This window comes from Tachyglossus aculeatus, chromosome 1, assembly GCF_015852505.1.
Source record: "Tachyglossus aculeatus isolate mTacAcu1 chromosome 1, mTacAcu1.pri, whole genome shotgun sequence".
Taxonomy (NCBI): domain Eukaryota; kingdom Metazoa; phylum Chordata; class Mammalia; order Monotremata; family Tachyglossidae; genus Tachyglossus; species Tachyglossus aculeatus.
In genome coordinates this window covers 133,880,023-133,896,585 of record NC_052066.1, presented here as the reverse complement: position 1 = coordinate 133,896,585, position 16,563 = coordinate 133,880,023, and the positions used below count along the sequence as shown (strand labels likewise).

The following is a 16,563-nucleotide window of genomic DNA, read 5'->3' as shown; positions in this document are numbered from 1 at the left end:
TATTCATCATCTATGAGGTTTTTATTCTAGAGTTGCTAAATTAAGAATGAACAAAGTTGAGTATTCTCCCTCTTGGTGATAAGAAGTAGATTATGGTAATGTCTCTTGGGACAAAAAGCACACATATACAAATGATACTCCAGACATTTCTAATGTCTATGGTTTCTATGGCAGATGGAAACTCCATCTCTGACAACTGCTTGGGCACAGGTTTAATTTAGAGCATGTAGTTTTCCTTCCTGAGATTTGATGAGATTTTTTTTTAGTTGCTGCATGCTACAAACCTTTAAAAAATATTTCAAAAATACTGGAAAAATTATCTAAATGCATTCCTTTGCAACACACTGGGGGTGACAGAAGATACTTCTAATGTAAGGTGTTTTCCAAAACAGCTAAACACTAAAGGGGACAGTCAAATGTCCAGCTATTTATTCCTTCTATCTTGTAGTTTAGATTGAAAACATAGGGTAGCAACAGAATTTTAAATATCTCAGAATCCAAAAAAAGAATCCAGAGCATTGAACAAATAACTTGGAAATCAATCAATAATGCTGAAGTCATAAGTCCAATGAGTTTACATATATAATTGCATCCTTCCTCTTTAACAACAGTTTTCACTTCAATACATTTTTTTAGGGACATAAATTCAGAAGAATAAGTTAGGTAAGAAACAGTTTATGTTAAGCAGGGATAAACTAAATGAAGACAGACTCTAGTGGGTGAAAGATTTGATAACTTCATAAGCTTCTTCAATGAGTGACTGACTGAATGCTTATTGTGTGCAGAACACTATACAAAGTGCCCAGGAGAGTACAACAGTTGTTAGGGAAGATCCCTGCCCTGATGGAGCTTACAGTCTAGTAGGGGAGACCATTGTTAAAAAAACTACGAATAGGGGAAGCAGCAGAGTATAAGGAACATTTTTTCATGGGTTCCTTTAACAGAACCTTACATTATTAGACTCACCAGACTGTCCAAATAATTCTCAGCTTTTACACCTGACCATCTAAATTTTCAGACCTCCAGCTAATCCAAGTTTTGAGATACATACAACATGAGGAAAACTCACAAGAAACAAGTGCTACCTAGGACTTCTTAGTTCTTTTTTTTCTCTTTATTAAGTTAACCTACGACCATTTTCTCCTTAGCTGGGAAAAATATCTCGATTCAATAAGGAATGAAAGAGTGGATTCCAGTGCCTGTTCACCCAGTGGAATACAGATGCAAGAAGGCGGTGGCAGAGAGCCATTCGGCTTCCTTCAATATCCAAAAACATTTGGAACTAAAACCCAAAAGGAAAAGAGTCTGACAGACACGCTCTCTTCAGGGTTTCCTGCCGGTCCTGTTTGCCAAGGTTCACAAGCCCCACCCTTTGTTAATAGAGTTCACCAAAAAGACTGGAAGAAATGCTGATTTCACGTGGTGATAGTGTTAAAATAAAGGCACTTTTGTGGAGTTGGAATTCTACTGCCACCTGCATATCCCTACTGCCTGAATTCCAGGAAACACAATTTAAAAAGTTTAAACACAAAACCCCATGCAAAGAACTTTCTCTTAACGAGAGGTGACACTGATCAGAAGAGGGACATTTCTGAAGCAAGCAGAGGAGTCAGATGGAATATTAAAAGCAGGAATTAAGGCATTTTGGGGATCTCAGAAACAGCACACATTGGATGATGACCTGAACAGAAGATCTCCTTCTCTAGATGGTTAGCTCCTTATAGACAGAGAACATGCCTGCCAACTCTGTTATATTGTATTCTCCCAAGTGGTTCGTACAGTGCTCTGAACATAGTAAGTACTCAGTAAGTACCATTACTCAATTGATAAGATATTAGTCCTGCCCTCTTGAGTCCCAACACATACGAAGAGAGAACATTAGAGAGAAGGTTTGATGTAAGAATCAAATGGGAGAGGTACGATTTGTGAATCATTTCAACTGAAGAAATTAAGAAGTGGCGTAGTTTGTTCCCAAAAGATTTCAAAAAGCAACAAAACATATCAATCAATCAATCAGCAGTATTTATTGAGTGTTTCCTCGCTACAGAGCAGCGTACTAAATAGGCTTGGGAAAGTACAATACAATAGAGTTGGTGGACACAAGCCCTGACCATAAAGAGTTTACAGTCTACAGAGGGAGACAGATATTAGAATAAATTACTGATAGTAAAACAGTAAGTACTCAGTAAATATGATTGAATAAAAATAATAATAAGTGCTTAGTAGGTGCCAAACACTGTTCTAAGCACTGGGGTGGATACAAGGTAATCAGGTTGTCCCTTGTGGGGCTCATACTTTTAATCCCCATTTTACAGATGAGGGAACTGAGGCACAGAGAAGTTAAGTGACTTGCCTAATGTCGCATGGTAGAAAAGTGGCAGAGCCAAGATTAGAACCCATGGCCTCTGAATCCCAAGCCCATGCTCTTTCCAGAGAAGCAGCCTGGCTCAGTGGAAAGAGCCTGGGCTTGGGAGTTAAAGGTCATGGGTCCTAATCCAGGCTCCACCACTTGTCAGCTGTGTGACTTTGGTGAAGTCACTTAACTTCTCTGTGCCTCAGTTACCTCATTTGTAAAATGGGGATTAAGACTGAGCCCCACGTGGGGCAATGTGATTTCCTTGTATTGCCCCCAGCACTTAGAACAGTACTTGGCACATAGTAAGCGCTTAACAAATACCATCATCATCATCACTAAGCCAAGCTGCTTTTCTGAATGAAATAGTAGAATGTAAAGATGTGCACATTAAGTGCTGAGGATCTGTGCTTAGTGTTATTCACTAAACAAAAGGAGGCACTCAACCCAATCTTTCCCCTTTTAAGAGACAACAATCCTTAAGAAATTCCTGGCAAGAAAAATCTCACCTCAAATAAAATAGAGGCTCCGTAGGTGACATATGATGTTAATATCATTGTCTCTTTTGCTACCTCACAACTCAAACCTGAAGAACCCCTACCCTCCCAATCCCACCTATACAGAGGATCTTAGCTTCAATAGCAGCATCTTTGAAAACGATCATCTCTATGTGCTAAATGTTTTTCATTATGTTGAGACAGTATCTTCACAAAAGAGGCCATTACTGCTGGAGAAGCAGAGGGGAAGCACAGCCCAGCTGTGATTGCTTTCTAATTCAGTGACAGGAACAGGCAAGCACCTTGATGGCCTGGCATTTATATGAGACTCTGCCCCCAGCCATGCCACAGTGTGGTACTATGGTCATCAGGAATTTTTTTTTAAATGGTTTTTGTGAAGCACTTACTATGTGCCAGGCACTGTTCTAAGCACTGGGGTAGATATAAACTAAGCAGGTTGGCCTCAGTCCATTTCCCACATGGGGCTCACAGTCTTAATCCCCACTTTCATACGAGGTTAACTGAGGCACAGAGAAATAAAGTGATTTGCCCAAGGTCACTCACCAGACAAGGGGCGGTGTCAAGAATCTAGGTCCTTCTGACTCCCAGCCCTATGCTCTATCCATTAGGCCATACTGCTAAATAGTGTTCCTATGCCTGGGGTTGGCATAAGAATGATCATAACTGGGCCTTCATTTTGCAGCTGCGGGTATGGGAGTGATCGCCACTCAATCTCCTTCTATAAGTGTTTTTTATTATTATTATTATTTTTAAATGGTATTCATTAAGCATTTAATATATGCCACGCACTGTACTGAATGCTGGGGTAGATACAGAATAATTGGATTGGATACAATCCCTGTCCCACATGGAGCTTACAGTGTTAATGAAGTAACTGAGGAAAAGAGGACTTGCCCAAGGTCACATGGCAAGCAAAAGGCAGAGTTCCCCAGTAGTGTTCAACACTAGTATCGCTGTTACCAGCATCCGTATTTGGTGAGCAGAGCACACTGAACTTTGTGTTGGGGGGGAACAATGGGAAGATAAGGTTCCCTGCTCTTGAGGACTTTGCAGTATGATGAGAAGGCAGCATGGTGTAATAGAAACAGCACGGGCCTTTGAATTTTAGGGCCTACATTCAATCAATCAATCGTATTTATTGAGTACTTACTGTGTGCAGAGCACTGTACTAAGCGCTTGGGAAGTACAAGTTGGCAACATATAGAGACAGTCCCTACCCAACAGTGGGCTCACAGTCTAAAAGGGGGAGACAGAGAACAAAACCAAACATACTAACAAAATAAAATAAATAGAATAGATATGTACAAGTAAAATAAATAAATAAATAGAGTAATAAATACGTACAAATATATATACATATATACAGGTGCTGTGGCGAAGGGAAGGAGGTAAGATGGGGGGATGGAGAGGGGGACGAGGGGGAGAGGAAGGAAGGGGCTCAGTCTGGGAAGGCCTCCTGGAGGAGGTGAGCTCTCAGTAGGGCCTTGAAGGGAGGAAGAGAGCTAGCTTGGCGGATGGGCAGAGGGAGGGCATTCCAGGCCCAGGGGAGGATGTGGGCCGGGGGTCGATGGCGGGACAGGCGAGAATGAGGCACGGTGAGGAGATTAGCGGCAGAGGAGCGACGGGTGCGGGCTGGGCTGTAGAAGGAGAGAAGGGAGGTGAGGTAGGAGGGGGCGAGGTGATGGACAGCCTTGAAGCCGAGGGTGAGGAGTGTCTGCCTGATGCGCAGATTGATTGGTAGCCACTAGAGATTTTTGAGGAGGGGAGTAACATGCCCAGAGCATTTCTGGACAAAGACAATCCGGGCAGCAGCATGAAGTATGGATTGAAGTGGGGAGAGACACGAGGATGGGAGATCAGAGAGAAGGCTGATGCAGTAGTCCAGACGGGATAGGATGAGATTCCCACCCGGGCTCCATCATTTGCTGTCTTTGTGACCTTGGGAAATTAGTAAACATAGTAGGGATCATTTTTAGGGAAGCAGTGTGGTCTAGTGGATAGAGCACGGGCCTGGGAGTCAGAAGGACCTGGGTTCTAATCCCATCTATAACACTTGTCTACTGTGACCTCAGGCAAGTCACTTAACTTCTCTGAGTCTCAGGTACCACATCTGTGAAATGGGGATTAAGCCTGGGAGCCCAGTTTGGGACAGGGACTGTGTCCAACCCAATTTCCTGTTTCTACCCCAGTGCTTAGTACAGTGCCTGGCACATAGTAAGTGCTTCTAAACTGTGAGCCTGCCATTAGGTAGGGACCGTCTCTATATGTTGCCAACTTGTACTTCCCAAGAGCTTAGTACAATCGATCAATCAATCGTATTTATTGAGTGTTCACTGTGTGCAGAGCACTGTACTAAGTGCTTGGGAAGTACAAGTTGGCAACATATAGAAACGGTCCCTACCCAACAGTGGGCTCACAGTCTACAAGGGACTAGTACAGTGCTCTGCACACAGTAAGCGCTCAATAAATATGATTGAATGAATGAATGAACAAATACCACAATTATTATTATTATTTTGTGACAGAAGCAGTCGATCCAACTTGTACTTTCCACGTGCTTACTACAGTGCTCTGCACTCAGTAAGTGCTCAAAAAATACAATTGAATGAATGAATAACTCCCCACTCCTCAAGAACCCCAGTGGTTGTCCATCCACTTCACATCAAACAGAAACACCTTACCATCATCGTTAAAGCTCTGAATAAGCTCACTTCCTCACCTGATTTCAAACTACAGCCAGCCCTCACTGCAGTGCCAAACAACTCACTGTACCTCAGTTTTACCTATCTCACCACTGACCCTTTGGCCCCACTACCTCTCCTGTCTCTATTGTCCATTTATTTGGTTCTGTACCCTTTTAAGCACTTGACATTCACCCACTTCAACCCCACCACAGTTATGTACTTTTATTTGAAGGTATTGTCTCCCCTTTCCAGTCAGGGCAGGGAATGTGTCTACCAAGCCTGTTACATTGTACTCTCACAAAAGCATATTATAGTGTTTTGCACCCTGGAAGTGCTCAATAAATATCATTGATTTTGATTGATTGACAGAAGGGAGGGCAAATAAGGAAAGTGAGAGGGCTTAGCCAGGGAAGGCCTTCTGGAGAAGATATGATTTTAGTAGGGGTTTTAAAATGGGGGAGAATGGTATACTGTCCAATTCATTCATTCAATCGTATTTATTAAGTGACTACTGTATGCACAGCACTGTACTAAGCACTTGGGAGAGTACAGTACAACAACAAATGGACACATTCCCTGCCCACACTGAGTTTACAGTCTAGAGGTGGGGAGACAAGCATTAATATAAATAAATTACAGATATGTTGCTGTGGGGTTGGGTCAGATATGAAGAGGGAGGGAGCTCCAGCCCCGAGGAGGACATGGATGTAGGTTGCAGGATAGATAAAACTAAGGAACAGAGAGTACACTGGTGTTAGAGGAGCAAAGTGTTTAGCTTGGGCTATAGTAGGAGATCTATGAGGAAAGGTAGGAGGGAGAGAGCTGATTGTGAGAAGCAGCATGGCTTAGTGGAAAGAGCATGGGCTTGGGAGTCAGAGGTTGCGGGTTCTAATCCCTGCTCTTCCACTTGTCAGCTGTGTGACTTGGGGCAAGTCACTTCATTTCTCTGCACCTCAGTTACCTCATCTGTAAAACGGGGATTAAGACTGTGAGCCCCACATGGGCCAACTTGATTACCTCCAGTGGCTACCAATCAATCTGTGCATCAGGCAGAAACTCCTCACCCTGGGCTTCAAGGCTCTCCATCCCCTCGCCCCCTCCTACCTCACCTCCCTTCTCTCCTTCTACTGCCCAGCCCGCAACCTCCGCTCCTCCACCGCTAATCTCCTCACTGTACCTCATTCTGTCCCGCCGTCGACCCCCGGCCCACGTCATCCCCCGGGCCTGGAATGCCCTCCCTCTGCCCCTCCGCCAAGCTAGCTCTCTTCCTCCCTTCAAGGCCCTGCTGAGAGCTCACCTCCTCCAGGAGGCCTTCCCAGACTGAGCCCCTTACTTCCTCTCCCCCTCGTCCCCCTCTCCATCCCCCCATCTTGCCTCCTTCCCTTCCCCATAGCACCTGTATATATGTATATATGGTTGTACATATTTATTACTCTATTTATTTATTTATTTATTTATTTATTTTACTTGTACATTTCTATCCTATTTTATTTTGTTGGTATGTTTGGTTCTGTTCTCTGTCTCCCTCTTTTAGACTGTGAGCCCACTGTTGGGTAGGGACTGTCTCTATGTGTTGCCAATTTGTACTTCCCAAGCGCTTAGTACAGTGCTCTGCACATAGTAAGCGCTCAATAAATATGATTGATTGATTGATTGATTGATTGTATCTACCCCAGTGTTTAGAACAGTGCTTGGCACATAGTAAGCACTTAAATACCATCATCATCATCATCATTTAAAATGATAGTAAAATTTTCTGCTTGATGCCGGGGTGGATAATAATAATAATAATGATAATGGTTTTTGTTAAGTGCTACTATGTGCCAAGCACTGTTCTAAGCACTGGGGTAGATACAAGGTGATCAGGTTGCCCCACAAGGGGCTCCCAGTCTTCATCCCCATTTTACAGATGAGATGACTGAGGCACAGTGAATTTAAATGACTTGCCTAAAGTCACACTGCTGACAAGTGGCTGAGCCGGGATTTGAACCCACGATCTCTGATTCTGAAGCCCGTGCTCTTTCCACTAAGCCACGCTGCTTCCAATGGATGACAACCATTGGATATTTTTGAAGAGTGGGCAGATATACACTGAAAGGCTTTTCAGGGAACTGACCTGGGCAGTAGTAAAGTATGGACTGGAGAGGGAAGAGAAAGATTTTGTACCGCTTAAGCAGTCTGGTATTCACCCCACCACCAGACCCACAATATTTCTGTTCATACTCCTTTCTAATTTATTTTAATGTCTGTCTCTTCCTCTAGACCATAAGCTCCTTGTGGCATTTAAATCAATTCTATTCTATCGTACTCTCCCAGGTGCTTAGGCCAATGCTTTGCACACAGTAAGCACTCAATCAGTACCATGAATTGATTGATTGATTCTCTCAGCCACAATGAGGAGGATCAAGAAAGCTGTGCAGCACTTTTATACCCAATCTATCTTGGATGGACCATGCACTGAGGGGCCCTAGGTGGTGGAGAGGAAAGGCAGTTTACTCTGCTACAATGGAGAGCCCTGCTCTCTCTCCCTCTCTGCAGTCTCACATTTTCTCTTGCATTCAAGACATCTCTAGTTAGATGTCCTCCTATCACCTCAAGCTTAACGTATCCAAAACAGAACTCCTTCTCTTCCTACCCAAACCCTGTCCTCCCCTTGACTTTTCCTTCACTGTAGACAGCAACACCAACCTTCCTGTCTCACAAGCCTGTAACCATGCCATCAACCTTGACTTGTCTCTCTCATTCAACCCACATATTCAATTAATCGCTAAATCGTGTTGGTTCCATCTTCACAAAATTGTTAAAACTGCTACCATGTTAATACAGTCTCACTCATCCTATCCTGTCTGGATTACTGCATCAGCCTCCTTGCTGACCTCCCAGCCTCCTGTCTCTCCCCACTCCCATCCATACTTCACTCTGCTCCCCAGATTATGTTTCTTCAAAAGTGTGCAGGAAATATCATCCCACTCCTCAAAAAACTCCAGTGTTTGCCCATCCACCTCTATATCAAACAAAAACTCCTCACCATTGGCTTTAAATCACTCCACCACCTTGCCCCCTCCTACTTCAACTCACTACTCCTACTACAACCCAGTCCGCACACTTCTCCCCTTTAATGCTAACCTTCTCACTGTGCCATGATCTCATCAAACTCGCTGCGAAACCCTCACATAAGTCCTACCTCTGACCTGGATCACCCTCCCTCCTAAAACCCATCAAACTATTACTCTCACCTCCTTCAAAGCCTTATTGGAAGAACACCTCCTCCAAAAGGCCTCTCTAAGCCCCCATTTCCTCTTCTCCCACTCCCTTCTGTGTCACCCTGACTTACTTTCATTGTTCTTTCCCCTTCCAAGCACCACAGCATTCATTTACCTATCTAGTAATTTATTTATATTTTATCAATGTCTGTCTCACCACCTCTAGACTGCAAGCTCGTTGTGGGCAGGGAATGTGTCTGTTCATTGTTGTATCAACCTCTCCCAAGTGCTTAGTACAGTGTTATGCACACAGTAAGTGCTCAATAAATATGACTGAATGAATAAATGAGTGGACGGGGTCAACAGTGTGCAGGGATCCCAGGCTACAGCTACCAGAAAAACTCTAAACTTCTCTGTCCCTCAGTTTCTTCATGTGTAAAAATGAGTTACTTATATAGTGAGCACAAAAATTCATAAAAAAGGAAAGGAAAGAAATGGTACTAAATGCTTGTTCTCCCTGCTTCTTAGACTGTGAGCTCCATGTGGGACAGAGACTGTACCTGACCTAATTTTTGTATGTCTATTCCAGTGCTTAATGCAGTCCATGACGCATAATAAGCACTCAGAAGCAGCATGTCTAGCGGACAGAACATAGGCCTGGGAATCGGAAGAACTTGGGTTCTAATACCAGCTCTGCCACTTGTCTGCTGTGTGACCTTGGGCAAGTCACGTCACTCCTTGTGCTTCAGTTTCCTCATCTATAAAATGAGGATTAAAACTGTGAGTCCCATATGTGGGACTGTGTCCAACCTAATTAGCTTGTATCTACCGCAGCGCTTAGTGCAGTGCCTGGCACATAGTAAGTGTTTAACAAATACCATTAAAAAAACCCTCAAGTACCACAATTATTATTATTAGGAGACAGGCAGAGCCAGATCATATAGATAGATAGATAGATAGATATAGATATATCTATCTATATATAGATATAGATATAGACATATATATAGTGGGAGCAAGAGGTAAAGCACAGATACTATTGGTAAAAACTAAACAAGTGAAATAGTGACTTTTCCTCTGAGATCCCTTGACTTGTTGGAGCCAGCTGAGTCTTCACAACCTGTCTACTGGGACGACACGATTCCCTAAACACCACAGCAACTGTTTATTCTTTTACTGTACTCTCCCAAGAGCATAGTACAGTGCTCTGCACACAGTAAGCACTCAATTAATATGATTGAATGAATGAATAAATATCTATGTAAGGTGACCAAGGGACTACCTGGACTCTGGACAGGAGGAAGCTTACCTCCTTCTTGTAACCAGCCTCCCTCAGCTCTGCAGGGACAGAGCTGAGTAAGTGCTGGATTCAAATCCTGTTCCCAGGGCATGAACTGGGCTATCAAATTAGACCTAAACCCCTCACCCTCACACAACTCTCCACTTGGGACAGTGACCAGGAGAAGGGAGGACTTCAACTCAATGTCACTTGATATGCAACTCAACTCACCTGATATTCACCCCACCTCATTCCCACAGCACTTCTGTACATATCCCCCCTCTAGACTGTAAGCTCATTGTGGGCATGGAATGTGTCAGTTTATTGTTATATTGTACTCTCTTAAGCACTTAGTACAGTGTGCTGCACACAATAATCACTCAATAAATATGATTGATTAAATGAATGAATCCATAATTTATTTTAATGTTTGCCTCCCCCTCTAGACTGTAAGCTCCTTGTAGGCAAGGTGCATATCTGCTAAATCTGTTTCGCTGTACTCTCCCAAGCACTTAATACAGTGATTTTCACAAATTAAGTGCTCAATAAATACCACTGATTGATCGATTCCTCAGTTCAGGGCAACTGAGTCAATAGCATTGTTGGAAGCACTCTGGGTGAGGCAAAGGTTTCTCATGGCCTTCAGGAGCCCCTACGTCCCTGTAGAAAGAGCAAAGCTGAAGTATAGGAAAGAAATCCTACTCACTCACTGTACAGGCTCTCCTCAAACCTTGGGGAAAGGCAAAATTGGGCTGCCCAATTTAGGTTAAACTGGGTCTATCTTTGCCTGCATTCTTACCCCAGGTCTGTTTTCCTTGAAAAGTTGCTTACAGTGTTCCCAGGGCCTGGAGCTCCTTTTCACTCTCTAAGTGGCCAGACCTCAGGCTTTCCGATCTTCCAATAATTATATGGTATTTGTTAAGCACTTATTATATCCAAGCACTGTTTTAAATATTGGCATAGATACAAGAGATGCAGTGTGGCCTAGCACAAAGAACATGGACCTAGGAGTGAGAGGACCTGTTCTAATCCCATCCAGGCCACTTGTCCGTTATGTGATTTTGGACAAGTCACTTAATTTATCTATGCCTCTGTTACCTCATCTGTAAAATGGGGATTAAGACAATGAGCCTTGTGTGGGACAGGGACTATGTCCAACCTGATTATCTGGTATCTTCCCCAGTGATTAGTACAGTGCCTGGTACATAGTAAGTGCTTACCAAATGCCATTAAATGCAAGGTTATCAAGTTGGACACAATTCCTGTCCCACATGGAGCTCACAGTCTAGGTAGGAGCGGGTAGGATTTAATCCCCATTTTTCAGACGAGGGTATTTTAAAAAGCCTTCCTCAAATCCAAGCTCTTCATTCATTCATTCAATCTTATTTATTGAGTGCTGACTATGTGCAGAGCACTGTACTAAGCACTTGGTAAGTACAAGTCGGCAACATATAGAGATGGCCCTACCCAACAACGGGCTCACAGTCTAGGAGGGGGAGACAGACAACAAAACAAAATATGTAGACAGGTGTCAAAACTGTCGGAACAAATAGAATTAAAGCTATATGCACATCATTAACAAAATAAATAGTAAATATGTACAAGTAAAATAGAGTAATAAACCTGTACAAATATATATACAGGTGCTGTGGGGAAGGGTAGGAGGTACGGCAGAGGGGATGGGGAGAATGAGAGCAAAAAGGGGGCTCAGTCTGGGAAGACCTCCTGGAGGAGGTGAGCTCTCAGTAGGGCTTTGAAAGGAGGAAGAGAGCTAGCTTGGCAGATGTGTGGAGGGAGGGCATTCCAGGCCAAGGCAAGGACGTGGGCCAGGGATCAACAGCGGGACAGGCAAGAACAAGGTACAGTGAGGATTTAGCCACAGAGGAGTGGAGGGTGTGGGCTGGGCTGTAGAAGGAGAGAAGGGAGGTGAGGTAGGAGGGGACGGGGTGATGGAGAGCCTTGAAGCAGAGAGTGAGGAGTTTTTGCTTGATTTGTAGGTTGACAGGCAGCCGCTGGAGATTTTTGAGGAGGGGAGTAACATGTCCAGAGCGTTTCAGCAGAGTGAAGTATAGACTGAAGTGGGGAGAGGCAGGAGGATGGGAGATCAGAAAGGAGGCTGATGCAGTAATCCAGTCGGGATAGGATGAGAGATTGAACTAGCAAGGTAGCGGTTTGGATGGAGAGGAAAGGGTGGATCTTGACAATGTTCGAGAGGTGAGACTGGAGGGTTTTGGTGACAGATTCGATGTGTGGGGTGAACCAGAGAGCGGGGTCTAGAATGAGACCAAGGTTGCAGGCTTGTGAGACGGGAAGGATGGTAGTGTACGTCCACAATGATGGGAAAGTCAGGGAAAGGGCAGGGTTTGGGAGGGAAGATAAGGAGTTCAGTCTTGGACATATTGAGCTTTAGATGGCAGACGGACATCCAGATGGAGATGTCCTGAAGGCAGGAGGAGACACGAGACTGAAGGAGGGAGAGAGAGCAGGGGCAGATATGTAGATTTGGGTGTCATCAGCATAGAGATGATAGTTGAAGCCGTGGGAGCAAATGAGTTCACCAAGGGAGTGAGTGTAGATAGAGAATGGAAGGGGGCCAAGAACTAACCCTTGAGGAACCCCTACAGTAAGGGGATGGGAGGAGGAGGAGGAGCCCGCAAAGGAGACAGAGTGAACGCCAGGGAGATAAGAGGAGAACCAGGAGAGGACAGAGTCTGTGAAGCCAAGGTTGGATAGTGTGTTGAGGAGAAGGGGGTGCCAGCATGCCTTCCAACAATACCCTGAGACAAATCAGCTCAACAGTCACCTCTATTAAGATCTTTTTTATGGTATTTGTTAAGTGCTTACTCTGTGCCAGGCACTGTAGATACACTGGGGTTGAAGCAGTGTGGCTTAGTGGAAAGAACACGGGCTTGAGAGTCAGAGGTCATAGGTTCTAATCCCGGCTCTATCACATGGCACAATCTGATAACCTTGTATCTATCCTAGCACTTAGAATAGTGTTGGCACATAGTAAGCACTGAAATACTTAAAGCACTTAGATACACTGGGGTTGAAGCAGCTTGGCTCCATGGAAAGAGCCCAGGATTTGGAGTCAGAGATCATGGGTTCAAATCTTGGCTCTGTCAACTGTCAGCTGTGTGACTTTGGGCAAGGCACTTCACTTCTCTGTGCCTCAGTCACCTCATCTGTAAAATGGGGATGAAGACTGTGAGCCCCCCATGGGACAACCTGATCACCTTGTAACCTCCCCCGTGCTTGGAACAGTGCTTTGCACATAGTAAGCACTTAGTAAATGCCATTATTATTATTATTAAATACCATCATTATTGTTATTATTAATATCATTACAAGGTTGGGAACATGTCCCATGTCTCACCTGGGGCCCACAGTCATAATTCCCATTTTACAGATGAGTTAACTGAGGCACAGAGAAGTTAGGTAATTTGCCCAAGGTCACAAACTAACAAGTGGAGGAGCTGGGATTAGAACCCAGGTCCTTCTGACTCCCAAGCCAGTGTTCTATTAACTAGACTATGCTGCTCATCTAAGCTCTTTGCAGATAGGGATCGGGTCAACAAACCCTACTGTATTACACTCTCCCAAGTGCTTTGTACAGTGCTCCGCACACAGTAAATATTCAGTAAATACCACTGATTGATTGTGTCCACCACCAATATTATGAATACATGTATATTCAGTGGCAGCCTTGGTTTCCCCAAAAAGTGCAAATTCCCCTAAACCTCTACTCACCCAAATCCACTTGTCTGAATTAGTCCCAGACTTTGCAACCCCTGTACTGTGCTCAGCACCCAGGGGTAGCTGACCTGCTGTCTCCGTCACATGCAATATTGGATTCATTTGTTTTCTGCATCCCACCGAGAGTAATTTGATGCCTTTGTTAGTCCGTTCTTAGGTAACAGGACTGTGCTGACAGGAATGTCTTTTCATCCCTCTCATTCCCCAGCTGCTTAAGGAGCACTGGTTAAGCAGCCACAAATACCATTGATATCTCCATTCCAAGGGAGGTGCCCCCAAACCTGGCAGATGACAAGGAATGCAGCTCCATGTAACCGCTAGAATTCGGGCGGTGGTGTATAAGGATGGGGAGGCCAGGGAAGGGGAGGTGGGAGGCTTGTGGGGAGTTGAGGGTTGGGGCCTAATGACAGAAGCTGTTGCAAAGGAGAGAAATCCGAGAGGATGGGGGGAGGATGCAGGGATAGGGGAGGATGCAGAAATGGGGAAGGATGCAGGGATGGGGAAGGATGCAGGGAGGGTACCCGGAGGGGGCGGAGACATCAGATGCAGACAGGGGGTACCTGCAAAGGGGCGGGGAGGACCCCAGCCCCGGGGTCCCCAGTCCAGAGATGCTCTCGGAGGAGTTGTTGGTAGCTAAGGCAATGCTTGACAGCGGATGGCATATTCCCCATCGCAGCGCAGGCTGAGTCCCCCAACCGGTCCCTGGCTTGGAGGCCCGTCTCCCCGCCCCGCCCCCGCCCTCTGGGAGATGGGGAAGAAAAGGCTGGGCGAGTTGAAATCCGTTTCATCAGCAACCTGATCTCGTCACTGAGCATGCTCTAAAGGGAGCTACACCTCCTCTTTCAGGTCATTGTTCTCTGCCCGACTTTCTAAGAGACTACCGCCTCTCCTGATTCTTAGGGCCTCACTTCCTCGTCTGCAAAATGGGGATTCAGTACCTGTTCTCCCTCCTACTTAGAGTGTCAGACCACTGTGGGACAAGAGCTGGGTCTGACCCTGCTTATCTTTTATCTACCCTAGCATTTAGTACTGTGCTTGGCATTGAGTAAATGTTTAACAAATAGCAGCAACAGAGAGGCTGGTAGTGAAGAAACATTGGGGGATCGACTGTCTGTTTGCATCTGTGAAGGGCAAGCCCGGTGCAGAGAAAAAAAGAAACAGCTGGGGGAAGGGATGGTTAAATTTTATCTAATGCTCCAAAACCCTTACTAGCTCTAGAAACGCTGGGCACACCCTGCACGTTTTCGGCTATTTGCATTTTGCCTTTCCTTTTCCTTCCCTTCTCAAGAGGCGAGCATTAACTCCAAAGGGACCACAAGCTATTGAAGCAGCTTTGGGAAAGGTTGGGAATGTGAAAAGTAGGATGAGGGAGGAAGGCGGGGAAAGACTGCAAGCCTTATGTGGGGCAAGGGTTGTGTGTGACCTGATTATGTTGTATCTACCCCAGCATATATCGAAGTGCTTGGCACAGTGAGCACTTAACAGATAACACCTGTGTACCAATTCTGTTATACTGTACTCTCCTATATACTGTGTACTCACCACAGACACATCTCTCCTAGGAGGCCCTGCTCTCCATCTGTAATCATTCTGGTAGTATGTCCATAGAGTTTTCTTGGTAAAAATACAGAAGTGGTTTACCATTGCCACCTTCCACACAGTAAACTCGAGTCTCTGCCCTTGACTCCCTCCCATGTCACTGCTGCCCAGCATGGGTGAGTTTTGACTTGTAGCAGATTGCCTTCCACTCACTAGCCACTGCCCAAACTAGGAATGGAATGGGTAGGCCTCTGCCTGACTCTCCCTCCCTTAGCCGAGACTGGAAACTCTCCAGGTGCGACCTTGAGAGGGGCCAATGCCAAGTAGAGAACTTCTATCTCTCTGGACACCTTTGAATCTCTCACATATATTGCTTTATGTCTGCTATGTCAATTTCACAGGTTTACTGCTGGTAATCTGTCAGAATGTATGGGGATAGAAGAATAGCTGAAGACATAAAGTTAAATTAGTCATCATCTCAGGGCTCCAAATCCTGTATTCAAGAGCATCAGTAAGTGCTCTCCTTCAGCAAGCCCTTGTCAGCATTGTGATCTAGTGGAAAATATGGTTCTGGGAGTCAGAGGACTTAGGTTCTAATTCTGGTTCTGCCATTTGTCTGGTGTGTGACCTCAGGCAAATTACTTAACTTCTCCGTGCCTCAATTCCTCATCTGCAAAATGGGGATTCACTGCCTGTTCATCCTCCTACATAGAGTGTCATCCCTCTGTGGAACAAGAACTGTGTCTGCCCTGATTATCTTGTCATTCATTCATTCAATCGTTTTTATTGAGCACTTACTGTGTGCACAGCACTATACTAAGTGCTTGGAAAGTACAATGCAGCAATAAAGAGAGGCAATCCCTGCCCATAGTGGGCTTACAGTCTTAGGGGGGGCAGAAAGACATCTAAATAAGTAAACAGGTATCAATGTAAATAAATAAGTCAATATAAATGAATAAATATTAATTATAGATATTTACATATATGCATGAGTGCTGTGGGCCGGGGAGAGTGGGGAAAGAGCAAAGGGAGTGAATCGAGGTGATGCGGAAGGGAGGGGGATCTCAGGAAAAGGGGGCTATCCAAGCACTTAGTACCATGCTTGGCATTGAGTAAATGCTTAACAAATAACATTACAATTTTTATTATTATTATTTCTACCTTAATTGCTTTAGTGGGGACTGGGATGAAAAGTTATGAAGCAGGGACAGAGGTAGAATAGGGTCTGCAA

General features: G+C 44.8%; 1 protein-coding gene and 1 pseudogene across 3 annotated transcripts in view; both read right to left on the bottom strand.

The window, feature by feature from the left end:
• The window catches only part of HMGCLL1 (3-hydroxymethyl-3-methylglutaryl-CoA lyase like 1), a 200,724-nt gene extending 186,227 nt beyond the window's left edge, over positions 1-14,497 (bottom strand). For all 3 annotated transcript variants that reach the window (XM_038746535.1, XM_038746544.1, XM_038746551.1), the window contains exon 1: positions 14,354-14,497. In XM_038746535.1, coding sequence (XP_038602463.1) covers positions 14,354-14,464 — 111 coding nt within the window. In that variant the 5' untranslated portion in view covers positions 14,465-14,497. The remainder of the gene's footprint in view (positions 1-14,353) is intronic.
• A 1,021-nt stretch (positions 14,498-15,518) lies between these two features.
• Positions 15,519-15,645, bottom strand: LOC119935786 (annotated as a pseudogene).
• Positions 15,646-16,563: the final 918 nt, after the last annotated feature.